This window comes from Alosa alosa, chromosome 6, assembly GCF_017589495.1.
Source record: "Alosa alosa isolate M-15738 ecotype Scorff River chromosome 6, AALO_Geno_1.1, whole genome shotgun sequence".
Lineage (NCBI taxonomy): Eukaryota > Metazoa > Chordata > Actinopteri > Clupeiformes > Clupeidae > Alosa > Alosa alosa.
Window position 1 is genome coordinate 16,564,520 of NC_063194.1, and position 12,839 is coordinate 16,577,358.

At 41.7% G+C, this 12,839-nt stretch overlaps 1 protein-coding gene and 1 long non-coding RNA gene across 4 annotated transcripts in view; one reads left to right on the top strand and one right to left on the bottom strand.

Annotated features, from left to right (window-relative positions):
* The window catches only part of ttyh2l (tweety homolog 2, like), a 29,341-nt gene that overhangs the window by 13,063 nt on the left and 3,439 nt on the right, over window positions 1-12,839 (top strand). For all 3 annotated transcript variants that reach the window (XM_048246019.1, XM_048246018.1, XM_048246017.1), the window contains exons 4-12: window positions 1,362-1,582; window positions 2,847-2,942; window positions 6,376-6,448; window positions 9,035-9,104; window positions 9,316-9,371; window positions 10,048-10,140; window positions 10,558-10,650; window positions 10,804-10,946; window positions 11,343-11,531. In XM_048246019.1, coding sequence (XP_048101976.1) covers window positions 1,362-1,582; window positions 2,847-2,942; window positions 6,376-6,448; window positions 9,035-9,104; window positions 9,316-9,371; window positions 10,048-10,140; window positions 10,558-10,650; window positions 10,804-10,946; window positions 11,343-11,531 — 1,034 coding nt within the window. The remainder of the gene's footprint in view (window positions 1-1,361; window positions 1,583-2,846; window positions 2,943-6,375; window positions 6,449-9,034; window positions 9,105-9,315; window positions 9,372-10,047; window positions 10,141-10,557; window positions 10,651-10,803; window positions 10,947-11,342; window positions 11,532-12,839) is intronic.
* Window positions 6,267-10,882, bottom strand: LOC125296234. The gene is made up of 3 exons (XR_007193722.1): window positions 10,796-10,882; window positions 7,331-7,491; window positions 6,267-6,473 (listed from the first exon to the last, which is right to left on the bottom strand). It is a non-coding gene; the product is annotated as an uncharacterized LOC125296234 (long non-coding RNA).

Genomic DNA, 12,839 nt, shown 5'->3' on the forward strand with positions numbered 1-12,839 from the left:
TAATTTAACAGCTGAAAACGAATCGATTAGTCAATTCATTGTTACAGCCCTACTGCAAGTGACAGAAAGTCACTCCTCTGAATGGCATACATTTGATGAGGTCTGGGTGAAAACATCCCTCCGTTTTTATATTAAATTGGAAGCAAACAACATGGGGAGACTGCCCCTGGTTCTGCCGTAACTGCCACTCCGAGCTCATGAATATAGATTTAATTGGAAGCGAGGGTTTGCAGTGACTGTTGATGAAACTTTCTGTCAGTCAATCCTGTCTGTTTTCCCAGCTCTTTTTAGCACTGAAAATAATTTATTTGGGGGGCAGTAAGTCTATCATTGCTGTTTTGACTGTGGGAAGGTTGAAGTGGTGGAGGAGGGTGAGGTAACACTTGACTTTTCCAATCCAGTCTCTCCTCACACACGCTTCTTATAGTATTGGTCACGTTTCAGTATCATCATTGCAGTAACTCCAGAAATTTGGATTGGTCTGTATTTTTCTGAAAGACTGAAAGTGACCTCATGACGCTAATCCATTTCCTTCAGAAAGATTTGTAGAAGAGATTCCAGTATTGGTTAACATGGCCACAGGATTAGTGTCTGGGGCTTCACTTTGTAAAGTTTCTTCAGTGGATGAGGAACAATCAGGCAGCAAAAGCTATTCTCACACAATGGTGGTGCCACAACACCACATGCTGTATTTGTTAATACAGTTCAGTGTTCAGTAAATGTGGTGCAAAATAGTGTGTATCTCAACATTACTGTGTTGGGATGTTTGAACTAATTATTTGTAGAGTTGTTGTATGAAGCAGACATATCATTGAAACTTGAGGTTTTGACATGATCTCTTTTTATTTTCAACAGCAAGACATTTTCTTTTTCTGGTCTTCAAGTACCGTTACACCTTATTCTAATGTCATTAAACCAGCTAATATATCGGTCACACCCAAGACAGTACCAATCCATCCCTGTACCACATTAATAGGCTCTATGCATGACTCCATTTTGGTTTCGCTTGTACTGCCATATCAACTTCCCGTTTACATTAAAATATTGGCAAATATGTTCTTTATGTCATTGTGTTCAGGGTCTCATCTCACGGTAATGTAGACTGTGAAAATGTGTGCCACTCCCTCCAGCAAACGGGAAAAGGGTTTACAATGTTCTTAACCTTAATCAACTGATGTTACTGAACTGATAAGATAACTTTAGCTACGTTGTTCAACTAGCAATAGCCTACTATATTAAAACTGACAGGCCAGTAATCTGTCATTTTCTGTCATATCCTACAGCGTAAACAGGAAGTGAATCCGTGCATAGAGCCTATTCATTGTTTTTGGATTGTAAAATCTCTTCTCTGCCCCTTCCAGGTGACTGGCTCCTTGAACAGCATGCAGGTGGGACTAGAGGAGCACCTGTCAAGGCTGGACGAGATCTTCTCCACACGGGGGGATTACGGCCAGACGCTTCGCTTCATGCGGCAGATGGCTGACAACATCATCAGGCAGCTCATCACCCTCCCGGACATCAGCAAAGCCAAGGTGGACTTGGCGGCCATCGCTGACCAGACAGCTTTTGTGGAGTACTACAGGTGCGCGAGGAACCGAGCGCACCCATACAAGTGTTCCAATTTTAAACCACTCAACGAGTGCATAGGTCTCCACAGGATGCACTACACTTCCAATGTGAATGCACTCACACAATCATTGCAGCTGGGCTGGCGCACTCTGTCTTTGATGATGGTGTTAGTGCACCAAAACAAATTACCCCAAAACAAAGCAGTCCTATTCTCACAATATACAGTACCGGCATATTCACCTCACTTTTACAAGTCCCGTATTCTTGGGTTTCATCAAGTCTCTTGCCACAGGTGTATAAAATTAAGGACAATGCAGTCTGCATTCATAGGTGCTTTATTTTATATACAGTACCTGTGGCAAGGGACCGGATGAAACCCATGAATAGGTAGAGTAGTTCAGAGGGGCTGACTGAAAACTGACCTACTTGAAGCACTGACCTCCCCATGCCATCACTCTGTCCACTGACATGTCCGGCCTCGAGCCTCTCGCGCCTCAGAGCCATTAAGCGTCCAGATCTTGACATGCACATCCTCCGTGTAGATTGAATTTCCATTTTGTAGGCCAGTGTGTTAGGAATGGGCAATGGGGGTCTATTGATGAGGAGCTAGTGTTTCAGACAGCTGAAAGGGCCACGGCATCATCATCATGGGACAAGGCACACTACTCTCTCTTACACTTCTTCGCCTCTTGTCCCTGCCTCAGCATGCATTAGTCAGAGACCCAATCTAATCGCTGGCCACAGAGCTGTCTTGCTTTCCATTTTAACACACACACACACACACACACACACACACACACACACTCTCTCAGGCCTGTCTGTGTGGAGATGTGCAGGCATGCTGGCTCCGTGTAGTGTAGGGTTACTAATCTCATTGTCTGTGTTTGCTGTGTGCATTAAAGATCATGTTGCATCTTTCATATTATCTGCAGATACGGCTTTGGTCTTAATTACTAAATCAGAAGTATGTTTGAGGTTTATTTTTATTTTTATTTTTAACACTTTTTCTCTCACAATGGTGTCAAATAAGCTTACAGCTTACCACAGACTTTTATCCATGAGGAATTAATATCTATAGATTGTTTCTATGTAATTATTAATTGTGTGGGAAGTGACCACTGCAAGGAAAAATAAAGATGTGCGGTAACCGTCAGACTTTACAAATGTTCATCTTACGGATTACAATGTCAAGGAGCATAGCAAATTTAGTGCATTAAAAATGATGTATGTATGAAGATTTTGTATTTTTTAACGTGCATTCCTTGTTCTACTCCTAGATGGCTCACATACCTGCTTCTGCTCATCCTGGACCTGGTCATTTGCCTCGCAGCGTGTGTTGGACTGGCCAAGCACTCAAGATGGCTACTCATTTCGTAAGTTCATTCTTCTCCCTCTTTGAGGTCAGTCTTTGGGCTTGCATTCCTGTCAGACTTTCCTACAAGACTTATGTAGAGACACATGTAGCACCAGGGCAGAAGTGTTTCTTGGTAAGAATGCATACTTACCATGAAATGTGAGCATCATCTCACCAAGTGTTGGATCTGGATCTTGAAGGTTTGTGCTACCGCCATTTTAAATGGCACATGCTTCCACCCCCATGGGGCTCCTAAATGCTGTATCCCCTTACTCCTACATCATTCAGTCATCCATTAACGTCTGCCTCTCTAGGTAAGGGTGCAGGGGGTAGACTGTTGGAGATGCTGGGACGAAGGCATATACATGGAAATGATGGCACTCATTAACTCACTTCAATCAGTTGATCAATACATTTAAATTCTCCTATGGAGGTATAGCCAAACTCTGTAGTGAATTAAATTAAAGTTTTTTTCAATCACTAACAAGCGCTTACCCATACTTCAGATACTTTTTATAAACTCTTCACGCAGACTCACACCTACAAAACGCAATTGGCCAAATGGATAATTTTCTTCTCAAAAACACATTTTGTTAAACACATTTCAAATCACATTCACTTCACATTTCAAAACAGAACACATATTTCTCTGCACACACTAACTTTACCAAAACACTGGAAATCTGACTCAAAATGAAATTATTCTGTTAAAGAATAACACTTGTTCTCACTTCAGAAGGTACATGCAGTCAATCAAAGTACACCAGGTTTCAAAATACTGGCTATTGTTGACATTACAAAAACTGCATAGACTTTTATGTTTCAGTTTTACAGGTATTTGCATGCAAAACATGCTCTATCCACAGTTTTTAATCTAAATTTCTTGGTTGGGAACTGTATGTCCACATGTAATGTTCACATTCAAAAGCATTCCAGTAAAAAGCAAATCATTTTTTTTCCCCTTTACTGTTTACTACAGGAGGTACAGTAGAAATACTGTTTACAGTATGATAGAACAGAAAAGGTTTTACAGTATTGCTTACAGTGAACAAAATATCCATGAAACACACGAGCATTCTGAACAAAAAACAACAGATACACACCAGATAAAGGGGGGGAGGGGCTAAAAAAAAGCACAAAATTACTGTATCTAATCTCTGCGATCTTCAAAGTTAGGCCACATGTTTTCATCAACATCGCATCTGATATTACATCCAAAGGCGATGCACCTGAGATAAAACCATTTGGTAGCAGAAGCAGAGCAGAATCAGATGTTTTGATAGTGTATCTAAGGTTTGGAATACTGTGTTTGCTATTGTGGGATGTTGTGTGTTAACATTCGTAAATACTACAAAAACAATCCATAGTTTTGTTGGGAGGTATAGCTTGTCTGTTAAGAAAATGTAAGCATTGCGGAAATGTGTTCACTGACTGCATATTGTGTGAAAACGACATGAAATGTGTGAATGGTAAGGCCACAAAAGACCGATGCTGTGCTAATTGTGTTTAGAGTTTTGAAAATGTGACAACTGGTTAGACAACGACTGAAAAAAAACTGTAAATGAGTCATGTCCATGTCATGTGGCATGTATATTATTCTGGGTAATTATTTGATACATACTCTAATGAGCACTATGAGAGCAGTATTCATATTGCCTGTTCTATGAACCCATGAACCTATGAACCCAACCTCATCTTTTGTCTCATTCACATTATGTAGTCTCACTGTTGTTTGTGTTTAATTGTTTTGAATTCATGAGGTGTTTACCGGTACTTGTCGAATAGCAGTAGTTAACTAGAAAATGTAATTTCGAGGAAATTACCAGTGCATGAAAATATAAACATACTGTATATTAACATAAAATGCAAAACAAACTTTTATTTGATAACAGCTGGCAGAAGTCATAGTTGATAACAACTGACCGTTGAAATGGCTGAACAGTTAAATAGTTGAGTAGTTTAAATAGTTAAATTATTTAATAGTGAATTATTGTAGTGAGGACATTTATTTTGAAACCGTTGTGGGCAGAGGAAATAGTTGAACAGGATCTGTAGAGCCAGATTGTAGGTTTAAAGCCTGAGACAGAGTATATAGTTTAAAAGTTAAATGTAGATAGTGTAATGGATGTTGATACACAGAAAGTTGAATGGATGTTGATAGGCAGATTGTTTAATGGATGTTGATGGGATAGTTTAATGGGTAGATGAGTGAATAGTTTGAAGAGGATAAATGGATAGAAAATTGGATGGAATGTGCCTTATATCCTTGTAGAATGGAGATACACAGAGAGAGTTGGCCTAATTGAGCAGAAAGCAGTTGATACAGGTGCAATCAGTTTAACTAGCTTTTTGATGGGACCTAGTTGAGCAGCTGGAAGTTGATACAGGTGCAAATCAAGTTAATTAGCCCATTATGATGTTATAGTCCCCATACAAAGTCTATGGGGAAAAATAAGCTTGTTTTTTTTATTAATATCTCAAAAAGTATAAAGTTTACAAAAGTGAAAAATACATTCCTCAAGTCTCCCTTTCAAGACCTACGTTACAAAGTTTGAACAAAGTTTCTACGTTAAACGGTTAAAGCTGAATTAGACGCAGAAATTTGGTGGGAAGAAGAAGAAGAAGAAGAAAACTTTGGATAACAGAACAGTGCATTTTCATGCACTGTAATTCTCTGATTACTGGGTGTTTATGGGATGACACTGACATACGGTGTACTTCCAGCAGGCTTGTCCCACATATTCAGCGGGATTTCTGCTTAGGTTACCAGTGGAATCTCAAGATCTCTTCCCCTCCTCACCACACTAATGTCTATCGATCTGTTTGCCAGGATGTGTGTGTGTGTGTGTGTGTGTGTGTGTGTGTGTGTGTGTGTGTGAGAGAGAGAGAGAGTGAGTGTGTGTGTGTGCTCTCCTAACAAATTATTAAGTACTTCCAATCTATTTTATTGGTGCTTTTAAGACCATCAAGCCTTTGAGTGAGTTAGGAGGAGAAAACGTTGGCAGCCTTTATGTATCCATCAGAGGGTCATTTTCTCTCTTTCTCTACTCTCTCTCTCTTCTCCTCCTCCTCTTCTTTGATTTAGACCAGTATTTCTGTCAGCGGGTTCTGTGTGTGTGTGTGTGTGTGTGTGTGTTCCTGTGTGTGTGTGTGTGTGTGTGAGACTGACTGCATTCGTGTTCCTGTGCTGTACATTACCACAGAGGGAGGAAGTCGGTTATTTTGGGTAGCGTGTGAACATTGGTTTATTAGGGGAACTACTTGTTCATAGTAGGAACATGTACAAAAATGTGTACAAATAAAATATTTTGGAATAAAAAAAGCCATAGGCCTACAGTATACATACAAATAGTACAGTATACATACAGAATATACAAACGTTATATGTCATTTTTATGGTGTTTCATTTAGAAAAAGATGTCTACAGTAAGTGTGTCCATGTGTGTCTTCAGGATCATGGTGTTTGGGGTGCTGACGTTGATCCTTAGCTGGGTGTCCCTGGGAGCAGGCACTGCCACAGCAGTGGTAAGTTACACCCTTCACATGCAGCCTGCAGAATGTTAGTGTGTTGAGCACATAGGTAATGAACACAAGAGCACAGATGCAATGGCATAAACACATCACTAAGCTTGAAAAGTAACATGGCACAGTGAGTTCTAATCTGAGGGTGTTCACACAACCGGAAGCTACCGCTGGCTAGCGCTCAGGCTGCCCCTCACTTGCATTAAAATTCTGAGTTACCGGGTGCTAGCTAGCTAGCAGGCAGGGGTCACTTAGGTAGAGTAACCCCTTAAGCTTATTGTAGGCTTGTTGATGTAAACAAGGCTACCATCGCACCAGTAACTAAGCCAGCCAATCTATATCTCTGTGTCTGTCTCTCCCTTTCTGTTGTTTTCTCTCCATCTCCCTCCATCCACTGACATGTATTTATAACCCCCACCTCATTTCCTTCTGTGTTTGTGGGTTTTAACGCGGGTACATCCCGGATGTGGGATGTTTCAGTTTATCCCCATCATGGTGGATATTGTGGATTTTGGATTATCATTCATTTTTCATCACTGGCCAGATGTTTGTTGAGGCAGATATGCCATGCCTGTGTGAGTGAGGTGAGCGATAGAGTCTATGTCCAGAATCACGTCCGGCGATATGCAGGATCGCATCAATGGATTGATGCAAAGTTTTGTGCTGCTCAGACAGCTTGATGTCTCTAGCTTGACGCCTAAAATGTGTCTAATCTTTTCCAAACCGAGGTCAGCTAGAAGCACAAACCTAATTTCCAATGTCACTGAGTTTCTACACATGGACTTGAATGTGGTTTATTTTGGGTTTGTGACAAGTCACTTGATGTTTTTTGCTGATTGCGTGATCATCCCTGTCAATGAAGGGGGAATAACTGAGGTCAGTTACCTCATGTGAATTGGATTAGTCAGGTTGTGCAGTGTGATCCTCTCCTCCCGCTGATGGTCCTAGAGTAACGGGGCGGTGGGGACAGAGTGAGGGTCCTGCCACCGGTTCCATCCTGTTCCCAACTAGTCCTTGGGGAATTTGTCACTGTCACAAATGCACCCCTGGTAAAACAATGTCACGCTCCCTTTTAATGGATGAGTGTTGAGAAGGAAGAGGGAAGAAATGCATTCTTTTGTGAAATCATTATTTTAGGGCACTTGATCATAGATCTGCTATTTTGAAGGAACTACTTAATTTGTTGTACAGCAATCGTATGCTTGCTCTCGTTATGGTGGAAATGAGCAAATAAAGAGGCATATTGAACTAGTTCCAATCCAGAGTTTGCCCTGTCAGATGTTTTCAAAGTTTGACAGATAAGACTGTTGTAGGAGTGGGTTGGCAGCTGGGGTTTTTTAATTGTGCATCAGTGTTTGACTGCATGCCAGTGTAAGGCCTAGGAGGCCCAGGAAATTACTTACTCGAGGAAGCTATTTTAGAGCAAAGGAAGACATAATTCACCTTTCCACTGTGAAACATGACGTCTGTTTGCTTTCAGCACTTTTGAACGTCTAGAAAGATGTGTGAAACGGTGTGTACATGTATTTATTTATGACCATGTTTTTCTTCATCTTGCAGAGGGTCAGTAGGATTGCTTCAGAAAACTCGCCACAGTTTAACATGGTTTAGCATGGGTGAACAAGATGGACAGGTCATCTGTGGTCTGAAAAGATTAAAGAGGATATGAGATGTGGGAATGGCGAAGGCCCTCACAGACTACTTGGAGACATTAATCTGAAGTGAGAAACATTAACCTGACGTGAAGTAGCCAGTTGTTGCAAATAGTTCTGGAAGTTGGCACGCTAGCATACTTTTTACAAACTTTGCAAGATGTTATGAACTTGGATTTTTCCTAGAGCTTACATCAACAGGGAATTAATCACTATTAGCTGAACAGGCCATACTTTTAGAACTAGACATACCCACAAGGCATAACTATGGCTGAAGAACATGGTTGGACTGGCGTTCGGTTATGGTTGTTCTGGGGAAGTCCCATGCTTATGCTTGGATATATGTCGAGGTGTATCTGCTGTCTGTGGTTTTGGCTTGTCTTCCTAAACCAATCTTAGTGTGAAGGGGAATGACTCTGGGGCACCAGACACCACAAGCCTTCTGGAGGTCATGAGAGTCTAATTCAGTGAAAGGCTGACAAAGGAAGGTGTCCACTTGACAACGCCAATAAAACGCTCACAACGCAGTCTTTGTTGTTGTTCAGTATTGATACAGTGGTTGTAGTGTGCCCTGCTGTAATGGGACACTTTGGCTAGGGGTTGGGTATGGATACTTTTAAGTAACATTTAAAGGTTTGGCCAGCGTTTTGAAATCCCCAACAAATAGCACAATAAATATTTTCCTCGTGATCTGATAAATCTTTCTCTTGACCCCTGTCTTCTCCCTCTCTCCATTTTTCTATCTCTGGTATAATTTCTTTCTTTCTCTTCCTCTCTCTCTCTCTCTCTCTCTCATTGGTTCCCTTCAGACATTTTTCCTTTTGTTAACACTTTATTGCATTACATGTTTAGAACTTTGAGTCTCACTGTTTCCATCTATTCTAAACTAAATTCAGACGAATTTGTGTTGAATCTAAATGGCTGGACTCCTCCTCAGGGGACCAGTGACTTCTGTGTGTCTCCAGACAAATTCATTGTGAACCAAACCAGGGACTTCATCAGTGCAGGCAAGTGACTTTTCCAACACAATCACAACCAATGCAGTCTTTTTTACAGTGAGTAGGGTAGCAAAATGTAGCAAAATGACCATGAGTTGAGAAAGCTCTGGCATTATAATTATTCTGCTAAAGCTGTTGGAATTTTTCTGAATATTATGACTTTAATTTAGTTTTCCTACAAAATACATATTTAATGTTTTTGCTCATTATTTTTTTACAGACATAGTCCATTACTACCTGTACTGCTCGCAGAGTCTCCCCAACCCTTTCCAGCAGGTACTGTCCCCCTCATGTCCTTGTCCTTTGAGTCTATGCCAGTAGCAGCCTACAAGTCATTAAGGACTAATAAAATCATTGTGCTGGTTCAGTGAGAGACGGAATCCGTGTAAAATCCATTATAACGGCTCCATAGCTCAGTGGGACCTAATTTAATTACATAATGGCGATAGGAAAATCAACGTTGATCAAAGTAAATCGCTTTTGTCTCCAGCTCCCTGTTAATTAGCTGTGTCTGGCTTCTCCACACTGCCTCCAGGCCTTCTTATACAAATTATTTATAAATCCGCAGATTTCTTTTTTTACTTAAAAGATAGGAATTAATGGGGGGAGTTGTTTTTCTAACATTAAGTAAACATTCCTGCTGGCACATGCTTAAGCCTAAACCACTAAAAGCTACACTTATGGATGAAATCCACATCCATTAACAGCTTTAGCTTGTTTGATTAATCTGGTCTCTCAGATGGAAATGTATATATCTTTAGTGGTGTGCCAGATTTGAGGTCATCGGACCCAGTCCGTGTTCTTATATTGTGTTGGATGGTAGGGTAATATAAGGTAATGTTTTTATGGTGCGTTTATTGGAGTGTAATGTAGTTAATGTTTTTATGGTTTTATTGTGTGTGTGTGTGTGTGTGTGTGTGTGTGTGTGTGTGCGCTTGTCCGTGTCTTGCAGTCTCTGACCACCTTTCAGAGATCTCTGACCACGATGCAGATCCAGGTGCAGGGCTTGCTGCAGTTCTCGCTGTCAATCTTCCCCACGGCCGAGGTGAGCGACAGGGCTAGCGTGCCAGAGGCTCACGAGACAATGCTAATCTCAGTGGGTCTGATCTAAACGCATTCTTTAGGGGCCTCCACAGCCCCACACCATGAGGCCCAGAGGGCGAGACCACAGTGCACGCTCAGTGTCTCAGTGCGCTCAGCTCACTGTCTGCCACATTTCTGCATAATTGAGTTGTGTGGCCTCTAGCCCTGCTCGTTTTTTGTTGCTTCTCTCCTCCCCATCTGAAGTTTCTTTGTTTCATCATCACACATCGCTCCTTCTCTCTCCCTCCCTCCCTCTCTCTCTCTCTCTCTCTCTCTCTCTGTCTCTCACTCTCTCTGTGCTGTCTTTATCTGCCTCTCCATCTCTTTTCTCTCCTGTCCTCTGTCCCACTGTTTTGGTGCCCTGTGTGTGTGACTCCAGAGGGACCTGCTGGGCATCCAGCGTCTGCTCAACACCACTGAGTTTAACCTGCACCGACTCACAGCTCTGCTTGAGTGCCGCAGTTTGCACAAGGTGAGATGAGACACTGGAGCTATGTTTCCCCTTCGCAACATTTACACTTCTGTCAGAAATAAATGAATAGTAAGAAACGTGTGTGTGTGTGTTTATGTTTGTATTTGTATTTGTGTGTGTGTTTGTGTTTTGTGTCCTCACATACCTCCACAGGACTACCTGGACGCTCTGATGGGCGTGTGCTATGACGGGGTGGAGGGTCTCCTCTACCTGTCCCTCTTCTCTCTGCTGGCTGCCATTGCCTTCTCTGCCATGCTGTGTGCTGTCCCTCGTGCCTGGACACTCATCGCCAGCAGGTAACAAAAACAATCCACTCAGTTTGACCCCTTCCTCAGGAGTATATAGAACAGAAAAAGATAGGGATGAGATCCAAGCATTTATTTGGGTGTAGTGAAAAATACCTTGCAAATGTCTAATACTGCATTTAGCTTAACAGATTTTGTGTCATTTGTTTGTTTTGTTTGAAACGTTTAATTGTTTATCTACTTTAATCCTCTTTAAATCACATTAAGGAGGACACTGATAATTTCATTATTTTATGGTCAGAGAAGCCCTGGAATAAGCCTAAAGCAAACAGAGGGGAATGGCAGTTGAAGAAATTATGTGACCGATTAGTGGAGTTTTGTTGCAGACCTAGTTAATAATAATGGATGTGTGTGTGTGTGTGTGTGTGTTTGTTTGTTTGTTTGCAGGGACAGGGATTATGATGACATAGACGAGGAGGATCCGTTCAACCCCCAGGCCCGGCGCATGGCTGCATACAACCCCAACCGCTCTCACATCCACAGCTTCTGCAGCTACAGCAGCAGCCTGAGCAGCCAGAACAGCCTGCACCCGCCCCCACAGGCTGCCACCTCCAGCGCTACCACCTCTGAATACATGTATGTGTGTGGGTCTGTATATGCGTGTGTGTGTGTGTCTGTCTATGTGTGTGTCTGTGTGTATGAAGCTTAAGTCGGACAGAGACTGTGAAAGTTTTTTTTCATACAATGTGGTAACTTGCACTACTCGGTCCATACTCACAATCCAAAACTTACGATTGTAGTGCTCACTGTTTGTGTGTCTGATTGTGTGTTAGAACTGCTCACACCTCAAGACAGTCAACATGCTGAATATCCATTCAGATCAAATAGCTGGAAGGATGATTGTTACCACTTTTCTTCGGAAAAGACCAAAATCATACAGTGTATGTCCAGTCGCATGTGTGACATATTTATTGATTCACAGTAGTTGTAAGTTGAACCGCAGGGAATGGTTCTTAAGTAAAGTTAAAATCAAACCGTTTAGAATTTGAATGAAAGGAAATGAGAATAGGTATCTCACAGTTGGAACTCCACACAACAAAAATCTAATTCTCCTTGGCATGGAGGATATCAGTGCTACACAAACTCCTGGAGAGATGCCATCCAAGAGAGTTTCTTTTTCACTTGCTCTTTGATGGGTTTTTTGTTGTTCTACCTTTCTATTTATAAAAACCCAAAGGCGTTCTATTGGATTCAAATAAGGTGACATACTTGGTCAGGTCATAGTTTTTGCTTTTCTCTTCTTCAGAATATTTTGTGTGGGTTTTGGCACCGTACATTGAATTATCATGCTGGAATATTCCTCCTCTTCCGAACTTCTGGAACCAGCACATACTCCCACCTCCAGGCTTCACTGTTCACTTTGACAATCAGTTCACTGTGCTAGTCTTGGCCAGGTTGTTCTGAGCTAGACAAATTTGTGTTCTTATTCACCAGGCTTCTCTTCATGTTCTTCAGCAAAGTCTAATCTTGTGGTTTTGTGTAAAAGAGCAAGCAAGGTGTTTTTTTCTTGGCACCGACCATAGAGGTAGACGTTATGCAATGCCCTTCACAGTCTGAGCTCCCACAAAAGGTCTGATTTTCCAAGATAGCTGGGAAAATCACAGGGAACCCCCGATTGTGCCTGTAGTGCACGGTCCATGGCAGCCACTGTAGCACTGATTAGTGGTACCGTGGCTTGGTGTATACCTCCTGATTACTGCTGGATCTGTTTTTCGGCTGATTGTTTTATAGTTGCTCGTTAAAGATCATTTTATAACCATGTTCATGCAATCAGATTAATTGGAATTCGCAGCTATCATGACTTTTGTTTCAGTGATCACAGGTTCTCTAACTTAACGTTACTGTACGTGTCAGTGATCACGAGTGCATTCATTTTTGTTATGT